General features: G+C 41.6%; 1 protein-coding gene across 1 annotated transcript; it reads right to left on the bottom strand.

The window, feature by feature from the left end:
• Window positions 1-9,935: 9,935 nt before the first annotated feature.
• Window positions 9,936-10,364, bottom strand: LOC116245170 (uncharacterized). The gene has a single exon (XM_031616840.1). The coding sequence runs from the start codon at window positions 10,362-10,364 to the stop codon at window positions 9,936-9,938; it is 429 nt and encodes a 142-aa protein (XP_031472700.1).
• Between the last annotated feature and the right edge of the window lie 12,694 nt (window positions 10,365-23,058).

Here is a 23,058-nt window from a genome sequence, read left to right as displayed (position 1 = left end):
TGCTCCCAGCGTCAATGGCCAATACATCTACTTTACTCCCTCAGGAGGATATAATCCAGCTGTGAATATCGGATTCAATCCCGGTTCAACGTTCCCCAAGGCAAGGAGAAGGCACCATGCGAGTTCAGTATCTTCTTTGCCCCACAGGACCACTTTCCCTTGTTGGCAGATCCGCAGGACCAACCTTTGGCAGCTTCAACATCGCCTAATTCGAAGGAACCACTTCTCAAACAAACACAGTCCCTGATTGCTGTTGCTGCTGCATTTCGGCTTGCTACGCTGAACTCCTGAAACCCATCGAGCTTCTCTTGGAAGTCCACTAGGAGACCTTGACCAAGGATGAGATCTTCGATAAGGCAGTGTAAAAATCAGAATGCTTTACAAGAGTCATGAGGATTCTTTCCTTCGTTTGCATGGTCTTCGGTATTTATCTCTTCTTTTCGCCTATTGTCAACCTGCTTGGCTTTATTCCTCTAGTCGGTGGCATCATCTCGGGTATTCTCGGCTTCGCCATCTTCTTGGCAGCTTTCCTCATCTCGATTCCTCTATATATCTTGATGACTGCTATTGCCTGGCTGATCTTCCATCCAAAGGTCGGCCTAATTTTGCTGGGAATCGGAGGAGTAATTTTGGCAATAGTTTTGATCCTGGGAGCAAATAAAGACAATGGTGGAGGTTCTTCCTCGACGCAGGCGCATTACCTGGCTCTGAGACAGTTGGTCATGTGAATGATTGATGGATGGATATTGATTAAAAATAGTTAAATCTATCAAAAAGGGTTAGTTTTTTAATGAATCCTCGCTATCTAGGCTCACTGATGTGAAGGTGAGGGCAAGTGTCAGGTATTTTCTTCGAATATAGGAAAATATATTTAAAAAATCCAATTAAAACTATCCAAAATAGTCACTAAGAACCATAACACCAACATTACCAACATATTTCCATGCCAAAATAACAATAAATGAGGTTATTTTCCATCTCTCACGATTATGCAAACCTTTCTCGGAATATAAACTGTTTATTTTCGGAGGATTCATGTGGAATTCCAAAGAATAAAGGTTATATTTGATTGTTATTTTAGCCATCTTTATTATCTAAGCGCATATACAGCCTTTTCCTTCATCCCCTTTGTCAAAACAAGCATTGTGGCATTGGAAAAAGTTTTAGATTAATTTTTCCAAAAATAGTATAGGCCTGTACCAGTAAATCAATCCAAAAAAAAGGCAGAAAGCGACAGTTGGAATACTCGTCTAAAAACAACATAACAATCACGTTATGATCTTCTCAACAGGGACATAGAGACCATTTTTCTCACCGCCTTTTTCACTGTATATTCATTTTCTCATCATTACGTATAATAATTAATTTATACCAATGCCATTCATCTACAGAACTCTCAACGCCTTCCCCACACCCCCGCTCCCCTTGAGCCAGTCAAGCAAGAAGAGAATTCCCCCGTCCTCGAAGAATCTTCCCTCCTTTCCCAGGAGGAGAACCCGCAGGCCTAGAATAAGGAGGTCAATGAGGGAAGATGGAATGAGGATGAAAACTTCAGATTCGTTCTATTTGTCAATTACTACCAGGATATCTTCGCCTCCCAGCACAAAAGAAAGTACATTCTTACCTAACTTAGAGTCTGCAAAATTTTTAGAACCTTTTCTGAATACCTCACCGAAAGGACTGCAGCCCAGTGCAGAAGCCACTACCAAAAAATGATCATCAAACATAAGACTATCGCCAAACTCAAAAAACACTACAAAACCCTTTACGGAGATAGACAATACTCGAGAATTTGAACGCTTTAAAAGTGAATGGGAAGCCACACATCCAACCACCCCCAAGAACCCCTCTGAGAATAAAGAATTTAAGGAAGTGGCTATCCAAACCGAGGAGGAAAGGGGCAGGGAACCTGTTAGAATTGCTGTGGGGTTCGATCCGAAAGCGATCTTTTGTCCTCGAGCACTTCCTCGGCCTTTAAACCTTACATCTACTGGGACGCCAACCAATACCAGAATAATTCTGGCATTAACTTCTACTACTGGGTGCCTCAGACCGCCTTCACCCAGTTTCTGGAGTGAATAGAGTATAAAAAAGTGATTTTCATATTTTGCCAATTAGAAATCCGCTGAAAATGGCCTTCCTTTGCGAGGATTCCAAAAAGGAAGATATGGGGACCGATGGGGGCATTAATGGAGCAAATATATCCTGGTCTAGAAAACTGCTTAGCTATTTTAGTTGGAAGTTCGATGTATTTTAATTTTTGTGAAGGATTCTCCAGCGTTATTTGTACAATATGCAAAAAGTGGATAAATCTAACCAAAATGGGCCAAGGTTGGAGATAGCCAAAGCATATTGGACCATATTGGCCTTTGCTTGTAATTCCAATAGGAACTTTTGTATTATAATTAATCAATTGATTATTTTATATACGTAACAATGATCAACATCCATCCCTCCTGGAAAGAATATAGAATTGGAATGGATTTTAAGGTGGGATCCGCCATTTGAGTGTGGAAATACACCGAAATTATAAAACTAGGCAAGGATTGATAAATACAGATTGAATATAAGATGAAACTCTTCATGCTGTTCTTCTCCTCCTCACTCCCCACTCCGGCTTGAAGATCAGGATCATCCTCCGCACTATATACAAATGCAGCGCCACTCCCAGAATCGGCAAGATATACCAAACTGCAAACTCATAAAGAACTGATTCATAAGTGACTGAACAATTGTGAGTGATAACTCACTGGAGTAAGTGGGGATCTTGTCGGAAGGAGATAGCTTGAGCAGATAGGTATCGAGGACAGAACCACCAACGATGTGCCTGTAGGGAACAGGAGAGCCATCGCATACCAGTTGGACCGAAGAATGCAGGTGCTACGTCATAGGGATATTCTAATCGACAAGAGTAACAATTTCCTCCTTTACTTTCTAAGGCATCCTCAGTAAGTATGTGAAATTTTGCTTCAGAGAAGCTAGTGGAACTTCTGCGAAATATTGGCAGTGAGGTGGGTATGGCTTCGAGCTTATGCGCTCAGCAGGTAGGCGGATTACTACGAGTTTATTCCAGTCACTTTGTAGTAACTTATGGCTAGTTTTCGGGAAGAACTTGTGCCGTATTGTTTGTCCAGCTTGGCCTGTTTTATACTTATGGTTGCCCTTGCAGTCCACCCTAGAAAATCCTTGGATTGATCAAAATTCTTGTGGGTTTAAATTATTCTCAGCATAGAAGCTCTTGAGATCGTTGATTGGCTTGGTAGCTATTTCCACATACATTTTTTTCCAATCGCTGATGAACTAGCTTTCCTCCTTTGCGATCATGAACCAAGTTTAGTATTTGGGATAGACTACAAGATCTCTATCTTGCCAGACGTGCGTTGTAGGTGGGTTGGAAAAGCTCAGGAGTATAGAACATGATTGCCTCTGGATTATCGATGCGGTGGTTGACATGTTTTTGGTTTTTTAATGTTTCGATCCATTCGAAGGTTTATACCATCATGGAGGGCAGATCGATCCAAATCCCTCCGTACTGTTTCATTATCGATAGCTGGATCAATCCTCGCCTCAGGGTTTCGCCATCGAGGAGAGAGGAGTTATGGATCTACTTGAATGTGTCAGAAAGATTCAAGTATTTTTCAGTTTTAATCAGTGATTAGTCTGTATTCGTATTTGGATGCAAAGGTGAAGTGCTTTATGTTCTGAAGACACAATTTCTAAAGTTGGTTGATATCGTTGATATCCTCAACATACACCCAAACTGCTCTCAAGTACTGCGACTCTACCTCCTGAGTAGCCACCAAAAAGGCAAGCAGTATGAAGAGGATGTGTTTGATTATGGCTGAACGCTGTGATCGTTGCATATTATATATCTTTTATGTTGTTTACTTTGAAAGGCAATTAAATGATAAATATAGACAATAATGTCCTTCTTTATGAGTAAGATAGATGCTATTTATGATGGTTGGCTATCACTTAGACCCGCACTCCTTCTTATAGTCGACCAGTGGTGCTTCACCCTTGCCGAAAATTCCTGGAAATCGCATTCATAAGCCTTGGACTCACACAACTGGTAGTAATCTCCATTGTACCTAATCTTCACGAAGAAATTAGAAGCCATTTCTGATTACTTCCCTATGCGCTGTCTCGCTGGTGGAGCTAGAATTGTATGCTACTGGCAAAGGAACAGGCTCTGCGCAATTGCCAGCTACAGTCTCATTCCTGTACTTCCTCCTCACGCAGTCAGCAGTGGTCAAGTTCATGAACGTCAGCATGGGGGCAACGTTGGTATCGTGACCACTGTAAACGGTTAGTTTTTATTGTCGTACTTGCCGGCAATGACTCTCTCCATCTTGTCGATGATGGCTGCAGCGATGGGCGTGCTTACCACTCTGGACAGTCGGCAGCGTAGAGCAGCACGAACATGTAGTTTTGGATGTATTTCATCTAGAGCAGATCCTTTTCGGTGAATTGGGAGGCATTGACCTTCCCAAGTTTAAATCGCAAATAACCACGTCGTATAATTAGATTAGACCAGCGATGTTGCCCAGCTATATAGAGAGGCCGAACATTTTTCTTATTTTTTCAGAAAAAATGCTTCCTAAGCTTCTAATCTGGCTGATTGGGTAGCTATTGCCTCTATCTCTTGGCGATGAGGGTAGCCTGGTTGGGACAGGAGGGGAAGAAGACTTCTTCATGCTTGATGGGGACAGGCTGATATCCCTTGGTGAGTGCGAAATCTTAGAGCAAGAGTGCCTCATCCTCGGCTGTCAACGACGAAGCGGTGAGTTCAAAGGGCGGCATTAACAGTTCGCTGGCTATTCCCGGGGGTATTTGTTCTCCCTGGTTGATTTGAAACAGTCCTGCAGCATGTCCATATGCCGATTCGTAACATCTCTCCGAGCTATCCGTGAATATCTCCACTTCTCTGGGCGTGAGGGTGCCATTGATGAGCTGTCCCTGATCGATATAATCCCTCTTCAAGTACGATCCCAGCAGGTACTGTTGCCTCATGCCGATGGAGGTGAGTCGTCCATGGTAAGGCTTGGTGTCTTTTCCATCATAGACATCCGAGACGGGGTACCTGGCGCCATGTCTGAAGAGTTCGGTGAGGTAGAGGAGTTTGGAGTTGGCGATGAGCAGCAGCGCGAGCAGGCAGAGGAAGGATTTCATTAGGATTTATAATAAAACTATTAATTAGTGGGGAAATTTGATATCGCATTTATTATCAAATGGCCAAAGTCTCACCGCTGCTCTTCCTGTAATTTTTTTTATAGGCATAAAAGCGCGAGCCACCGCCAAAGCCAACGGGGTGTAGCTTTGCAACTGGGCCGAACGAGAAGGGATGATCTAGCGGAAAATGGTGATTAGAAACCCACACGCAGGAAAGATTCCACGAAAGATTGGATCTCTCGGTTCGGGGAAAGCTACAAAGGCATTGCGGAAGAGGGGGAAGAAGATTCGACGAAGTTTAGGAAGTGGCGGAAGATAGAGTCGAAGGATGACCCCATCAAAGGCTACTGAGTAGGAATAATCTACGTCTTCAGGGTTGTTCCAGAAACTAATTATGACCTCGTCTTCGATCGACTTCGGAAGGGCGGAAATGGCCTGGTAGTCCCTCAGCAAGAAGACCCTGAAGACTTAAAGGACCAATTAGTATAAATTGAACGCATAACTTTTGACCACTGAATTAATGCAAACTTACCCAAGAAGATAGCGTCGAGGAGCTAGAACATGCTATGCAACTGAACATCCTCCCATCTTTCGCCTTCGTCTACTTGCCGCCATTTTAGTAACTCCACAGGTCGCTGTGTCTTTCCGCGAAGACATTCCAAGCACACACCAACTAGTCCAGAACTTGAACGTAGGTAACGGGTTGAGTCTGAAATTCAGTCTCTTGCAAATCTTAAGCTGAAACTCGTTCAAAAGCCTCCTCGGGAAGATCCTTTCATTGACCGGCACCCTATCCTCCCTCGAGTCACCTTACTGGCCAAAATCAGAGCGGATATCCCAAGATCTGGAAGTCTTCTATAACAACCTCACCTCCTTTCTCGAGAAACAAATCAATTAGAGAATTGGCAGTAGCTAGGGTCCTCCTGTCGAGGTTCAGCTTCGTTCCCTCTTCGTAAAGCCAGGCCCTGAGAACCTAAGATAGTAAACTAACTTACCGCCCTCTTGAATTCTGAAACTGTAGTCCCGACCAGCAGTTGTGGAGTGATAAAATATTATTATTTGCCTATTTGACTAATGGTTTCCGATAGCCATAGGGAAGGGTGTTCGCCCTTTCCCAACTCTAGACTTTATGAAACATTGAGAATTCTCCCTATCTTTGGACGGGTAAGGTGTTTCCCTGCTGTTAGGCTGCAGGGCGTGGGGCGTAGAGTTGCGGCGTTGATGTGGGTGGGTGGGTCTGCATTCAAATTAAATAAAAATGATAATCTCGATCTGCTCTCATTTTTATTTATATTCGCCGCCCTCTGACCGATTCCATCGACACGGATCCCGATCTTTCTTTCAAATATTTTTTAACTACCCCTTCCCCACCATGCACCCCATCATTCTCAGTCCATTTCAAGAAACCGCCAAGTTTGGCCTCCCAGACCTCAACGCCCTCACCCACGCCTTCGGGACTGTCTAAATTAATCGTGCGATACCTTTTGGAGTCAGTTTTCAGTTTTGGCAGCAATGTGCCTAATATTTTTTTTGGAGTGTCGCAGTCAATAAAAAAAAGATGTGAAAATAGTACAGGCATCGAGCAGAGGTGGGGCGTATCTGCGGATGCGTGGGAGGAACGTGAAAGAAAATAAATATAGGAATGGAAAGTAAACAGACGATATACAGATCAAAATAACACACAATAAAAATCGTTATTCTAATAAATTCTAAATCAAATTAATGCTCGCCTTCTAATGAGGGAAAAAAACGAATGAACAGACCCACCAAGACAGCAAAGATTCACTAAGAAAACACAAAAAAAGAAACTGGAACACTCGCAAAGGAGAGATCCAAGTTTCATGTGGATCGTACATTACCAATGCCGGGCAAAGGATTCCTCCCTGGAAGAAAAAAATATATTGTATCGTGGGATGGATGAAGGGTAGCACCCACCATCGATGCATCTACAGAAGCTGATGGTTTTTTATTTGGTTTTTGGTGCATTTTATAATAAAGCATACCTCATCGACAGTCCAAGATAAACTTTTTAGTCTTTTCCCACTCCCTCAAAAATAGACTTAATAAAAAACCAACCAAACCCAATCCCCCTCCCCCCTTTATTCCTCCACCCTTTTCACCCTATTTTTTATCAATTTTAATTTAGATATAAACCAAATCAATGAAAGTTGGACCCACCATCAGAACCGCCTTCCGTTCTCCACCAAAGAAAACCCCTTTGAAAACTTCCTCACATCCAGCAAGAAAGAATTGACAATCAAACGAAATCCAGGCCGCAATAGCCTCGGTTCGGAGATCCACGTGCCCCATCAGCCATCCACTCGTGAGTCCGTGCAGAATTTCTTCTAAAGCAAGGAGATAAAGAATCGCAACGTGCTTCTAAACATCGATCCCTCCCATTTGCTGGGCATGAAGCGCGCAGTCAGTCTGGAATACATGAACAAGAATGTCTACAAGGGCAATAGCGACCCTGTTGACATCCTCAAGAAACAAAACCCCAGCAACTTTGTCAATCCTGAAGAATTGGCCTTCGATCAGGGAGTCTTTGCACTGACGGATCCCATCTTCGTCGAAAGGGCAAAAAAGGAAGGAAAATCCATCCAGGCTATGCTCAAGCAAATTGAGGAATTCTACAATTAGAATTTGGATCGTGGGTGGAGAGATTTAGGGAGGAATATCTTATTCCTGCTGAATATCTATATATCATCGAACCGCACACAACCTGGGCAACCGCATTTACTTCGTAGGCTTAAACGAGTATTAATTGAGGGAAATCGTGGCCTCCTATCTCTCCCTCACTAGATAAAGGTGCTCTTCATGGAGGCCCTGAAATACAGTCCAAAGAAGCAAATCACTGACATTGAGTTCCACCACAGATCAAAAGAGCTGCTCTGGAGTAGCCATTACGCTTTCCTGCAGCCGATCAACTACCAACTGCTCCACAAGCTAGGCAAAAGGTGAAGGGGTATTGCTTCGCCCACCCCTACAACTTCCTCCAGCCGGACAATCCCAGCATCAACTTCCGCGGACTCAAGGACAAAGAGCCAGACAATACCAAACTCGAAAAACACGCCATCCTCTCCATCATCTTCGGAGATATCTGGACCAAACCCTACACCAATAATCCCTTTCCCTACCTCGCATAGCCCTATGCCGCCCTCACTCCCGACGACAAGAGGACAGTCACCCAGATATACAACAATTTCTACAATCGGTACAAGGCCGCCCACGACAAGTTCAGAAGCGAAATCGTATGATATACTTTAACTATCTGTGATCGTGTGAATACATATACCCAGTATCATCATAACATCCTCTCGTAGTACTTGCATTTTTGTACTTCGCGCCAGCTCAGGCCAGTGCACGACGAACTCATCGGCTATCGGTTTGACCAGTTTGCCAGAGAGGGAAAGCTCATTCACTCTGCACCAGCTCTCAATGAATATGAGCTTGGCCCTTGACAGCTTGGCCAGTCTGAGCAGGTAGAAGATATAGAATAGGGGGACGCTGGTACCTGGCCCGTTGGAGATGAAATGAGTGCTATTGACCAACTTGCTGACGATGAGCATGAAAGACCGGATCAAGGACTTGATGATGGGGAAGATAGCAGTGAAGTAGGATTGCTTTACTTCATTTGTTCTTGCAACGGAGTAGATATGCGTCTTGTTGAGGATCTAAGACTAGTGATCCGCGTGGTCTTTCTTTATATACCCTTTGAAGAAGTTTTCGCTCATCTTGTCTGAGGATGAGATTAGGACGTTTAGCCTTGCCACCTTGTCCATGCGGAAATTGTGGAGCATCTGGCATAGCTAGCCTGTATGCCCCCTGAGCCCAAAAATATGGTTATCTCGTAGTACCCTTGCTCTCTTCTCTTGTTCCAGTCCACTCGCATCGCAATCGCCATCCACAGATAGCAATCACTGCCAATGCTACCCAAATTACCTCTATCATTATTTTTAAACTATAATAACCATACTCCCATCCATACCGAAACCCCATCCTGGCTCTCTTCCCAATCCCTCTGCCACCCTATTTTATCATCCTGGCTTTGGGGTGGGTAATGCGTCCTAATAATATAAGTTAAGCAATAAATTTTTAAAATTTTAAAATACTTCCAATGTCATCTGTTGAGTACTACCGCCTGGCGTTGCTGCAGTACATCCAGTATCAGCAGCAATGGAGGAGGTCATCAGACTCCAGGAGGAGATTGGCGACCTCAGGACTCAGATATCAGCCAGACACAAAAAGCACCGCAGATGCGATCGAGAAATCACCAAGGACTTCAAGGTACTCCCCATCCTATCCAGTGCTGCAAATGCGAGAAGTTCTACGCGTCGGATATCGCTCTGAAGCTGCACCTGAAGCTGAAGCACCAGCGCAACGAGGAGAAGGAAAATTCAACAGAGGACTCCCACGGCCATGCAGAAGGGAACTCCCGTGAATCACTAAGGGAGGAACTTGCCCAAAACGCCCTCTGATTTCAATGCAGTATATTTATTTGTGGAGATTCGTGAGGACCAATAAAATTTAAAAAAAACAGGAACTGTGAGAAAAATTCAAAATTACAAGAATTAATTTTTCATAAATAATATGCTCTAGATACACTGCAACCCCTTACGAATAAATGAGAGAAGGGAGAGGGAGGAATAGGGAGAGATTGGTATATTCAGGGAAGGAGGTTCGTTTAAAGATTAGTAAGTTGAAAGATCATTGATGGGAGTTGCTGCGTACCGAGTGGATGGATGCCAACTTCATGGAGCCCTTCATGGTGGAGTTGTTCTACATACGCAAATAAATACCTCCATGCTCACCTTGTGATCCTTGTATACCACCCGAATCGGCTTCTTCAGCTTGGTGCACACGAAGTGCAAATCCCTCTCGATCAGCTCCTCGATCCGCTTGCCGATGAGCACCCGCTTGTCCTTCCTCCTCAGCCACACCTCCACCAGGGTCTGCTTCTCGTGCTTGCTGAGACAGATCCCGATGATATCCCTGTCCAGCTGGTTTCCCACCAGGCCGAACAGCAGGTACTCCCATATTTGGTCCAGTGCCTCCGATTCGTTGCTCTCCTTGGTGTCTTTGAACTGGATGATGAGACAGCCGCTTTCGAGCCACTCCTCCCACCTGGGCGCGCATTTCTCCTCGAAGAGCATGACCTTCACGTCGACGTCGAACTCTGAGGGCAGTTTCATGGCGGAGTAGTAGGAGAAAAATTAGTCGAGAGTGCGCATGGTGGCGAGGGGGGCAAGCTATTTTTAGTATGAGGAGCCCTCGGCGTGCTTGCCTCGACGCTTGGCGTAGAACTGCCAGGGCTTGATGACGAAGGCGGGGAAGAGGGAGGAACGGGGCAGGAGGGGCTGGGAGTCATCGCTGGTCTGCGATTATTAATTTTTCATTTATTTATATAAGGAGGCAAACCACAACAACAAGACCATCATAATATCAGCTTTGATATCATCTGTCCATCGAAAAGATAGGGCAGAGTAAATCCTTCAAGAAAATGGATGCTACAGTTTAAATGAATGTCCAGTTAGACAACGTTTAAAAATAGTATCAACTTTACCTTCCTCAAAAGAAAAGACAATCACAATGTTATTCGGGCTTCTTTCCTTAAAGAAAAATATGTTTATCATCCCTGATCCGGTTTTAATAATAATTAAAAAAACCCATGGACATATCTGTTTCCTAAACTATCCGGGAGAAGATGAAGCGGTAGGGGAAGCGTTTCTGGGCGGGTGACAACATTAGCGAGTATATTACCCCCGAAGACAAGCTCAAACTCATCAAAGAAACCACCCAGGCCTTTGAGAAAGTCCTCGACACCCTCCTCATCGATCGCGTTACCGATCCCAACAGCTGCTAGACCGCACAGAGGTTAGCCGAAATGTACTTTAACGAGCTCATGGCCGGCCGCTATGACCCAGGCCAGAAGTTACCTCCTTCCCCAACGGTTCACAAGATCGCTACGAGGATATGCTGGTGGTTAGGTCCGAGATTAGGAGCGTGTGCAGCCATCACCACCAGCCTGTATCCGGAGTTGCATATATCGGGCTCATCGCTTCTGAAAAGTTAATCGGCCTCAGTAAGTACTCTCGCATCGCCCAGTGGTGCGCCAGAAGGGGGACGTTACAGGAGTAACTCACCAAGGACATAGTAAGAGAGATAGAGACTGCAACAGGCGCTGAGAATTTGGGAGTTTACGTGCAGGCTACCCATGGATGTTGCGAGAATAGGGGGATAATGGCTCATAGCTCATTGACCCAGACTAAGGTTTGAAGGGGACTTTCAAGAACGATGCGGGGACTAAAAAGGAATTTTTCGATAATATTAAATTGCAGCAGGATTGGGCTTCCAAGTGATCATCTAAGGCATACGTAATATTGGCTATCCATTTTTGGTGATTTAACGATTGGTTTCTAGCATATATTCCCTTTTTGATGTAAATATAGTAAAGAGGCGAACATATATTTTATTTTACTGAAAGTCTTTTAATTGTGTAAGCAATTGTGCTTGTTTTCTCTCCTTGAGCGAGAAAGTAACCATTTTTTGCGCTTATAAGGCTGGAAATTTTCCCAAATATTTAAATATCGTTATTTTATTTTTGATCCAGAAATACGTCATCATCGAAAGATAAAACGTTCTAAAGATCATTGAAATATGAGAAAAACAAATCGTGAGAAAAAATCAGCTTTAGAAGAATTAAAAACAATTGTGTGATTTCAAATCGCAAGGCTATTTGCCCCCGATTATAATTATATTCTCATTTGAAATCGAATGGAAAAACCAACCAACCAAACCATCAGAGAGAAAATGATCAGCTAGGGTAAACGTTTCTGCGGAAATGGCAATATCAGCGAATATATTTCACCCTCGCAGAAAGAACAGTTGAAATAAGAGTTAGTTGATGCCTGCCAAAAGGTCCTAGATTCACTCCTAATTGATCGAGAAAGTGATAACGCCAAGAGAGAAGCCCCACTGAAGCTTGCTCAAGCTTTTTTGGAACTACTTTCAGGGAGATTTAGCCAACGTCCAAAACTTATTTCCTTGGAAAATGGGAACGCGCATCCCTGCAATAACGAGGAAAGAATGACTGTGGTTAGGGCATCAATCGAAACCTTATGCGCGTAGCATCTCCAAAAAAGCACCGGAATTGCTTACATCGCTATTGTTGATCTTGCTAACCATACGGTCGATGTAAGATCTTTCTTACAGGAATTGGCATCGTGGTGCACTAAAAGAATGTTGAAGCAGGAGGAAATAGCCAGCCTCATAGCCAAATAGGTAGCGGAAGCTCTGGGGACTTAAAATGTGGGAGTGGTCGTTCGGATTTCTCAGGGATGTTGCTGGGAAATTGAAAAATACACTCCGCAAAGTTCAGTCTTTAAAGGAAATTTCAAAAGCGACCCATCGCTGCAGGAACAATTTTTCGATAGCATTCTGCTATAAGGAGGCTCTGCAAAGCAATGAAGCCTTCCAGAATGATTGATTGATTATCTTATTGAAAATTTATACATGAAAAAATGAAATTGTTGGATTGTTGCCCAACTCTCTCTTCCTCGATTTGGAGCGTGTTACTTGGTTCATTTTTTGAATTAAATTACGGTAAATGCATACTGCTATCATCCTATAGAAAATGATAGACAATTTTTAATCAATTAAATGGTGCAATTAATGTCCTTTGACGAAAAAGGAAGAAAGCAGGAGGGGAGAAAGAAAAACAATATCCAGCCAAAATAGTTCGGATGCCATTTTTATTTCCATCTATCCGATTATTGATAATAACCTCATAATATCATACTATTAAACACATAACAATAGCTTTCTCATGGACCTCACCGATGAATTCCATGAATAGAGCTCCTCCCTCCAAACCGAATCCTCCCTTCAGAACGCCCCTCCCCGCCATAGTAGCCCACCTTCCAGGATCAGTCCTAAAACTCCTGGTCCACCTCAAAGACAACCGCATTTTTTACTTCATCCTCACGGCCTCGTTTCTTGTCCTCGTCATCATGATGCAGATCAGGACCGCCTACCGCACCTATGACGATAATTAAAGATTGGTCAAACTGTGGCTGCAGGAGAAGGAACTCAAGGACATCATGAGTCATAAGAATAAATAAATGAAGGAACCTGACCCGCAACTAGCACCCGAGATTGTCTTACAAAGGCGAAAGAGAACTCCACCCGAACCAGCAACAAAATGTCAATCACTTAGCGCCTTTCAAAGATCGCACCCAAAAATTTAAAATAAGGATAGGTGAAGCCTCTCAATTCCAGGAATAGAATGTTCGAGACTTCTCATCCGGTTGCTGGTATCGGTCGGGCGCAATTGCTTGCCCAAAAGAAGTGGCTGTAGATGAAAAACGAGGACATTTATACAGAGACTGCGCTTTCGGAGGATGAACGCAACTACTATGAATAGAAATATCATGTGAGCTAATATGAGGAACTCCCTTCTGCATCGTAGTCCCAAGCCACAACAATGTCTAAAATAACCGCCACATCAATAACATCAGGACCATCATCATGCAGGACTACACAAACTACCATATAATCTTCATAGACGACGCCTCCACCGATGGCACCGGAGACCAGATCGCAGCCATCATGAAGAACCAAACCAAAATCCCGCCCGAGAGGTTCACTCTCATTAAGAACAAGGAACAAATGAGAGCCATGCCCAATTTGCAGAGAGCCGCTAAGTAGTTTTGCAAACCTCATTAAATTTTCTGATCATCGATGGTGACGATGAACTCATCGGCAGGCAAGTGCTCAAATTGTACAACTCTGTCTTCCAGAAAGAAAAAGCTTGGTTTGTTTATAGCAATTTCATCTCGATCAGAGGAAACGTGGGCTACTCTCGGCCCTTCCCTGCAAAAGTCATTGCCAATAACAGTTATCGGAAGTATCCCTTTGTCACTAGCCACCTCCGAGCCTTCTATACTCAACTCTTTTTGAACATAAAATAAGAGGATCTGAAGGACAATAAGGGTAATACCTCAAAGCTGCCAATGATGTAGCCATATGTCTGCCCATCTCTAGCAAGCTCATGAAAAAGTGGCATACGTGAGGGAATTAACTTACTTCTACAATTCGAATACAGGCCAAAACAACCATCAGCTTCGATTGCGGGAACAGAAAGAGAATGATAGGATGCTCCGAAAGAGAAAACCCTACCAACCCCTTACCTCGTTTTATGTTGGTCCTGAATAGCCTCCAAAACATGACAATAAGTGATAAAAGTGAATGATTTTGTATATAAATCACCACAGCCATCATCATAGAATCCAATCAAAAATAACATAATCCTCTAATCATGGAATAATGCTGCTTCTGTGGATTTACCGCTGATAGGATTCACTCATTAGCACCATATCTCTGTCGAGTTGGTCAATCGGCGCCTCCTAAAAGTATTTGTATAACTTGTATATCCCTTTTTCGTCATGGAGGAGGTAAATGTAGGTAGTCTTCCGGTCAGCATTAAAAATGTCGTCGTTAATCCTGCGAACGTAGCCTTCAGTCTTGGGAATGGGGGCAATTGAGAGGTAATACAGTTTTAGCTATAATAGCTTTAGAGCCCTAAGATAAGGCGTGCATCTTTCCTGTTTATCTATCCTTACCATCCTTATCAACCGGCGCAAATTTAGCAAAATGTTCCCAAAGGCACAATTTAGCTCCAACTAAAGGAAGTTAGAGACGAGTATGGTGGGATTGGCTATGATCTAGTTGCGTTTCAGGAGAAGATTGTCTCTACTCTTCTTGCAATTTTAAGAAATAAGTATGCATTTATTCTCTTTTATCCTTTTGCTGAAGCTCTCGCATTGGTGGGTGGACTCATCCAGCATATTCTCAAATATCTCCCCAGCATTATCGAGCAATTTGATCTCTTGTGCGCTCATGGCCTTGATGAGCTGGTTCATCTCCATCATTTTGATCAAAGTCAATGCAACATTCAGCTCGGAAGGCTCCAGCTAGAAGATGGAAGATTGGAGCTCGCTGATATCTTCGACCATCCATCTGATCAACTTGACTATGTTGTACTTGAATGTGATCGTTTCGTTCATTGTGATCTCCTTCGCTGCTGTGAAAATGGCCTGAAGCTAAGCTGGCGTCTTGAATATTTAGGGAGTTTAGGGGATCTTGGTATAGATTGTTCGGATCTGGATTAAACCGTTGGGGGCATGGGTCAAGGGCCGAATGCCCATCCTGTTTACACTGATCATCTGAAATAAATAAAATCATAAAAGTCAGGGCTTAATTGAAACTTTCTTTTTCAACCATAATCTGACCTGATAATCTGGCCTATTTAATCTCAATTCTCCCCTTCGCTAATCAATACATGTGATAATAATATGCAGCTTTTCTGGTTTTATTGTTATAATTAACTTGATGCTGATCAACCTCAGGAAAAAATAGTCTTCGTCGAGTATCCTCAACCTGACAACAGCCATCGACTCCGCAATCGATGAATCCTTTGCGGAATCTACCGTCTCCAAGCGCTTCACCCGCAAGAAAAATACATCTAATGAGCATAACAGAAATCTAAGACAGGGGAGGCCGGGAGAGCCAAACAACAATGAGAATCAAAGCGCATCAAAATAGCAACTAAAGATAGGAAAAAGCACAAATAATATCGTAAAACCTGAAGATTTATTCCTCAGAATAACCCACACTCCCACCAAGAACAAAAATTCCTATACTCCTGCAAGCTCAGATCGAGCCACTTAGAGCACCTACCTTAAGTCCAGATATGAAACTTAGATCATATCCCTGCACCACTTGGCCTCCAAGAAGGAGTGTCCCGACCTTTTGAGATAATAATTATAGCTGAAGACCAGCGAGTTGATGTTGCTCGAGGATGAGGTGATGAGATTGAAGCGGGATATCAGTAGAAGGAGGAAGATTATATGAAATCTAATATAAAAAAAGAAAAATAGCATCAAAATTAGATCAATAAGCTCAAAGAAGAAATCAAGCTACTGAAGGCATAGCTACAGGAGAAAAATGCTGAGATAAAGCAACTGAAAAAGAACGAAGCAGCCTTCAACCGATAGATAAAATCTATCAAATACGACAAACTGATGATAGAGAAGCAAATATAGGAAATCTACAAAAAAAGACTTCCAAAATAGTTGAAATAACTCATGTCCTTTCGCTAAATTTCACTCATGAAACAAATAGAATAACTCAAGATGAAGATCTAAGAGTCGAAAAGCGAAAATGAAGTAAATCTAGAAACGTAATTACAAAAAATAAAAGAAGAAAATAATGAAAAACAAGGACATATAAAAAGGTTAGAAGTTCATACCAGAACACTTAATAGAAAGATCACAGAATATGAGAATGATATTAAATAGAAAAACTAAATTTCAGCAAATTCTATGTTGCAATGAAGTAAAGCAACAATTAACTCAAAGAACAACTAAAAAAAGCAAGAAAATAGAATCTAAAATTGAGAAGCTTGCATAAGCTTAACCACCCTCATCACATCATCAAAAAAAGACATCATATTCATTCTTCATCATAGGAATCATTGAGTCTCAGTCTTTCCTCGAACAATTGAGCTACCGTTATGATCTTATATGTTTTTCGTACTCAAAATTATTCAAAAAATCATTTCTTTTCCGTCAGCAAGGTGCAGAAGGCTTGAATCCATTTAACAGCATTTTCTGCAGGGACTGCATATTCTTCTTTGACGATCCCCCTCCACAGTTTGATGACTAAGTAAGTTTCATCTTTGATCATCTAGAATCTGGTCCAAATCTCATTGGTGCTGGCGACCTGTTGCGAGGACGAGCCCTAAGAATGTTTTGCCATTTCTAATCCCCTCTCTTTGGAGATGGTAAGTATTTCATTTACCAAGTTCCAAAGAGGTAACTTTTTTTGTATATGTTTCCTTTGATTTCACCCTCACACGCCTCATCCATATCCGAAAAAATATTCATGGTGGCCAGTTTCCCCCATGCGATCATGCTGAAGATCTTCTGGACGTCTAGTTTTTGGACGTGGAAAAATGTTTATTATTGGTTGGCAGCAATAATTTTTAAGATGAGTTTATCCGACTAATTGTTCCGGTAGTATTTATCTTGGTGATGGTGCTGATGGGTATGAATCCAAAGGCCTGTGAAGTCAATTTAATTGGGTAATTCTCTTCCCATTTCTCGTTGTTTGATTTGACATCGATTTTGGCAGTGTATATCACCTTTTCGGGAAAGAACATGCCGGACTCATACATTTTTCTTTGCTCGGAGGTCATAGAGGCGCGGGAAAGCTTGGATGATTACATGGTCTAGTGTTAGTACTCATAGGAAGGAGTTAAAAGCTTAGGTGTTTAATTTCGCATTGAGAGATAAATAATAAGGATTATAATGCCAGCTCGTCACGATGAGGACAATAATTATCAACCAACTTATTGACTTTTATTTGGGGCAGGGACATAAATATCCATTTTTGTTTTTTAAACCTGAAAACAAAGAACTTGCTTCGAGAAATGTTATTAATAAGGGAAACCAAGTAATTTTAACAAAAAAATGATCAGCTTTTACTCATTAAGTGATATCTTACTCATGGTTGGGGCAAATAATCAAGAGACAATTCAGATAACTTTTATTTTTTCCATCAATATCAGATAAATAGCATAATTCTTAAAGAAAAGCAAATGCTTGCATCATATTCATGGCAATATCAATACTTGACGCCTAAAAAGTCCAGCAGAATTCTATCTTTTTCTTCTATCTTCCTATACTCCGATTTTTCAGGTTTTAAAACGCGTTCCCTCCTAAACTGAACATTCTTAAGGTCACTCAAATTGATGGCACTCTTGCTCAACTTTCTCGATTCTTCGAGATGTTCCGATATACGAGCTGACTACTTGCTAGTTGGCCGGTCGATGTGGATCTTTGGTCACTTAATACCTTTGGCTCTTATTCTTTTGAATGATCTCACTGATTTTTATCTCTGGGAGGGAATTTACAGAAGAAGTGACCACATCTTATTTGGAAAGGTTCTAACCAAGCCTTGGAGATATGTCCTTGGCAGCTTCAACTTTCTTTGGCTCGCTTTTGCTTTCATTTTTGAAGAAATGCTTGAATTGTTGGACTGAGCTGGAGCCTTAGCGTGCGGTATCATTGGAGGCCTCATATTGGGAGTGGTTAAGCTGATCTTTTGCTTTTTAGCATCAACTTCAGCTGGCTTTGCAGCAGGAACCAATTTGGTGGAGCCACCTTCTCTTCCTCTGGCTACCACTATCATCCCACCTCTTCTTCTTCGGCGAAGGACTTGTAACTCGTGATTTGTTTGCACTTAACTCTTTTAGCTTGAGTTTGTCCTCTGCATTTTCAATTCCTTATCCACTTACTGTTTTTTTGAATTCAAGAACTACTCATATTTTTTATTGTTAGGTTCAGGCTAAGGCAATTTCTTCGGTTCTTCGAGAGGAGGTGTTTCGGGAGGATTGATATGCGAAATGACCACTTTAGGTGCAGGGATTTGCACATGAATTGATGGGTTTGGAGCCAGTTGATGCTCAAAACTATCGGGAGTCACGTTACGAGGCATCGATATGTCAGATTAGAAATCAATCCGTTTCTATTATTTCTGAGGTCCGTTGAATTCCTGAACGTTGAAAAGAGCATCCTCACTCAGTCCTCCACTCTTTGACTCTTCCTGAGGCTTATCAGGTTGTTGGGTTTTAAATTTTTGCATGGATTCTTCTTGGTTGATCTCTTCCAGAACCTTTTTACTCACTTGCTGGTTGTTGCTCAATCCTCCGGTGATGCATTTGATGGTATATTAGACAGGAGTCCTCTCAGGGACGTTGTCATAGCTTCCGAGATCCTTAAAGCACAAAGCTTCGAAAGGCTGGAGTATGAATGATGAAAATTGTTCCCAAATGGCTGATCGTTACATGATGGACTTGTTGATTTCGTCATCGTTGGTCTGGATCTTGGAGTATATCTTGATGATCCGCATGAGATAGGCAAAATAACCCTCGTGAAACTGCTAATCGTGAGTCTAAACTGGTTCAGATCTGTTATCTTCCCGATGTAATTGCCGATTGTAATCTCAATAAGATTGGCCTGGCAAAAGAGGTACTTTCTGTATTATTAGAATACACTTTTGTCAGAGTTGAAGATGAGGTAAAAAAGTTTTTATACCATTTTGTGGACATGGACAGTTGTGGGAACTTAAAAAGCAGGGATATTATGATCTATATGTATTTTGATTTTTTTACGACTTCCACTATCTTCCTGGAGGAGAGTTCGAGAGACATATTGAAGATCTAGAGCAATTTAGAATGGTAGAGAGTAAAAGGAGCTGAACTGTTCAAGATCTATGCGATCCTCGGCAGTAACTCAATCACAATCTTTGGGAATGGCTGTGTCTATAATCTTTACTGGTTTCTCTTATTCAGCTCCAAATTTTGCGGATCTTCAGTATTAAACGAAGAAAGACAATAATATCTCATCAGCCATCCGACGATATTAGAAGCAGCCATGGCTATGACCCTCCCGACATGAAAATTTCAACAACTAGTGATACGTTTTCCTGACTTGTGATGATCTATAGCATGGCTTTACCATCGGATATCAAATAATACTTCTCAATTATCTCGATCAGCACTTCTCCAATATTTTCAATAATCGTATCATACTTTCCTTCAATTTTTTCCTTCTTATACTTTTCAAAAGACTCTCGAAGTTGGTCGTAAAGTTGTCTAATAACTTGCAATTTCATGTTCACTCTTTCAATAGGTGAATTGCTATTCCTTGTGAGGTCTAGATTAAGGTAAAGTAGCAGCGTGTTGATGACAGCTTTCGAGTAGCTATGCTTCGCGAGCAAGAAGAGAGGCTGTTGGGCTTCGTAGATAAGATCGATCGTTTACTTATATCTATTGTTCCAAAGAATGAGGTTGAATTGAGAAAAATACCCGCAGAGTAGGGGCAAAAGCTACTGGTCCTTACTCAAGAACTCAAAGAAAGAATTCACGAAAAATGTCCTTTGGGTGTTAGGATCAATCTTGAAGAAAGAATTGATAACGCATGTGGTATTGGTTTAGATCATCAGCATCGTAAGCAAGGGCAATTTAAATTTTCTACTCTCACTATCGGACTCAAGCGGAGGTTACGTGATGTATCTTATTATGTCCCTGGGGATCTACAAGGAACTTGTGATGTATTCGAGCAATTTTGGCTGGTAGGCCTTCAAGAGGTCCAAAAACTAAGGGTACTCCAAAAGTTGCTGAAGCGTTGGCTGGCTTTCGACAAGGGCTTACAATTTTTTAGTGGAGTCTGAGTATGTATTGTACCAACTCATCTGTGAGTTTCTTTAAACTATTGATTATAAGCTGAAGCCCCCTATTATTATATCATTTAAATACCCATCAATACCGGATGGAAAGTCTATACTACGAGTTTGAACTCAACCTCCATCGGCTCTACCTCGAGATCGATTCGGCATGCAGCGTCCAGATCTGGTGGAAACGGTCCAAACACAAAGCGATGAGCAAGCATTACAGAGTTAATGAAAGAGTGCAATATATCGACCTCAACGAAGGACTCAAGACCAGCGTCAAATGCAAGTTTGAAGCGGGAAGACCAATACCCTTCACCACCACGATTCTCGTGCTGCTGTATCCTGCAATAACTAGCAACTCCTGCAAGCAGGGCGGCATCATTTAGAGTCTCGATCTCACGCAGATACTCATTCCAGACAATAAAAAAGCAGCAGTCTCAAAAAGATTCTAGCTTAAATTAGAAAAATCACCTCCGAATTCAAGAATTTTGTTTACTCTTTCATCTAAATTTTTACGAGAGGGGGAAACTAATAATCGCAGAATGATATTTCCTTTCAGGGTGCAAGCCAGAGCCTCTTTAATCGATCGCAAATAGATATGACCTTCAGACCGCCCGTGAACACATAGGAAAAAAACAGAAAAACTCAAGAACGAAGTAAATCATGCCTCTTATACGCCAAACATAGCAGTAAGAGAAATTAGAGTCCCCTTTGCAAAGAGTAGACTACGTAAAGGTAGAGAACCATCGTCCTGAGGAAAACTAATTCACCAAAAATGACAAGCCTTTGGGATTTAGCTTTGGACCTGTGGGAAATCCTCAAAGATAGATGCAAAATCGTGCTCTTTTGGATGAGGTGAATGAGCTAAGGTAGGAACTAAGCAACCAAAAAAGAGAAAATGAGCGTCTTATGTCACAGATAAGGGCCAGATAATCTGAGCGGAACAATGGAGTCGATGATAAAAAAATCGTTCTCCTTAATCAACTCAATGCAGCTCTAAATCAGTGTGACCAGCTGAAGCGGGAAAAAGAGGATTATAATGCCCAGATGAATAAGTTGAGAGAAGATTATAGAAAGCTTAGAGATGATGTGAAGGAAAAATAAATACTTTACGGGAAGGCTAAAGATTAAAATAGAGAATTGGCCTTTAATTTCAACAAACTTAGAGATGAGCTTTCCGATTGCACTCAAAAATACGAAGCAAAAAGAAAGGAATTCTAATAAATGAAACCAAAATTCGATAAGCTTCAACGTGAGAATGAATAGACTAAAAATTAGCTCTTCAGAATGCAATCCTAATTGATAAACAACTAGAACCAACTGGAAAATGTGAAAATCCAATATATGAATGTGAACAAGAACTTACCGATTATGGAGTAACTGAAGAGAGTCAACCAAGATCTAGGAAAACAAAGGGCATAGCTCGAAAAATAGAATAATTAAAAGAATGCTGCATTATAAAAGTAAAGAAATTTGAGAGAATAACTGACTAAAAAGCTAATCAGCGCCAAGGATGAATTTTAATCAATGAAAAACCATTTTATTGAAAGTTACAAGAACCAATAAAGCTAATTCCAGTCCCAAATCAGAGAAATATAGCAATAGATGCACCATTTGATGACAGAAAGAAGATAACTCTAAGAAAATCACGCAAATCAAATAAATTAACTCATCAAGAAAAATCAATAACTTTCAAAGAAAATATAAGACTAATCTACCAAGAATAATAACTATGCATCACAATAAATCTAATCTCTGAAGATCCAGATAAGCGAGCTAAAAGTAAAAATCAAGCATCACGAATAAATATACCTCAATCTTGAAAAAGACTACGCATAAAAAGAGAAAGAAGTAATGACAAAAGCCGACTTCATATAAAAAGTTAGAGAATATGTTGTCAAGATATAGGAATAGAACAGGTAGAAAGACCAAGCAATAAGAGAAAGGGATGCCTTCATAGCAAAAGCTAAGGAATTCATCACCACCAAAGAGGCAGATATGCTTGCAGAAGCTGAAAGACATAAGAAAGAAATAGCCATGTATAAATAAAAGCATAATCATCATAAAGATTGAGAAACGATCTCAGCATGCTTTCAAACCAAAATAAAGAAAAAGAAATGTTCATGGGTGATATTATTCGCGAATCCAACGAAAAACAGCAAAGAATATAGGAACTATAGTCCCAACTGGAGTAGATGCATATGATCTTGACAGCCATGTAGAGAAAGATCGAAGAAATGCAAGAATACATCGAAATGCAGAACGAAAGGTTCTAGACAAACATGGATGAGGTTGAATAATTAAACAGAAAGATCAAAAGCCAGCAATAGACGCTTGAAGAACTAGTGAAGAAAAATTTAGAAATGGAGCTTCAGATCAATATGAAAAACTTTTAAATTAGAAACTTAAGAGGAAAGTGATTTTTTATCTTCGGTTTGATAATCATGAACATCACTAAGTATCAAATTATCATGCAAAGGATAACTCATTGGGGTTGGGGTTGGGGTTGGGGTTGGGGTTGGGGTTGGGGTTGGGGTTGGGGTTGGGGTTGGGTTGGGGTTGGGGTTGGGGTTGGGGTTGGGTTGGGGTTGG

Source organism: Nymphaea colorata, unplaced genomic scaffold, assembly GCF_008831285.2.
Source record: "Nymphaea colorata isolate Beijing-Zhang1983 unplaced genomic scaffold, ASM883128v2 scaffold0557, whole genome shotgun sequence".
NCBI classification, from domain to species: domain Eukaryota; kingdom Viridiplantae; phylum Streptophyta; class Magnoliopsida; order Nymphaeales; family Nymphaeaceae; genus Nymphaea; species Nymphaea colorata.
This window is presented reverse-complemented; position numbering and strand designations above follow the sequence as displayed.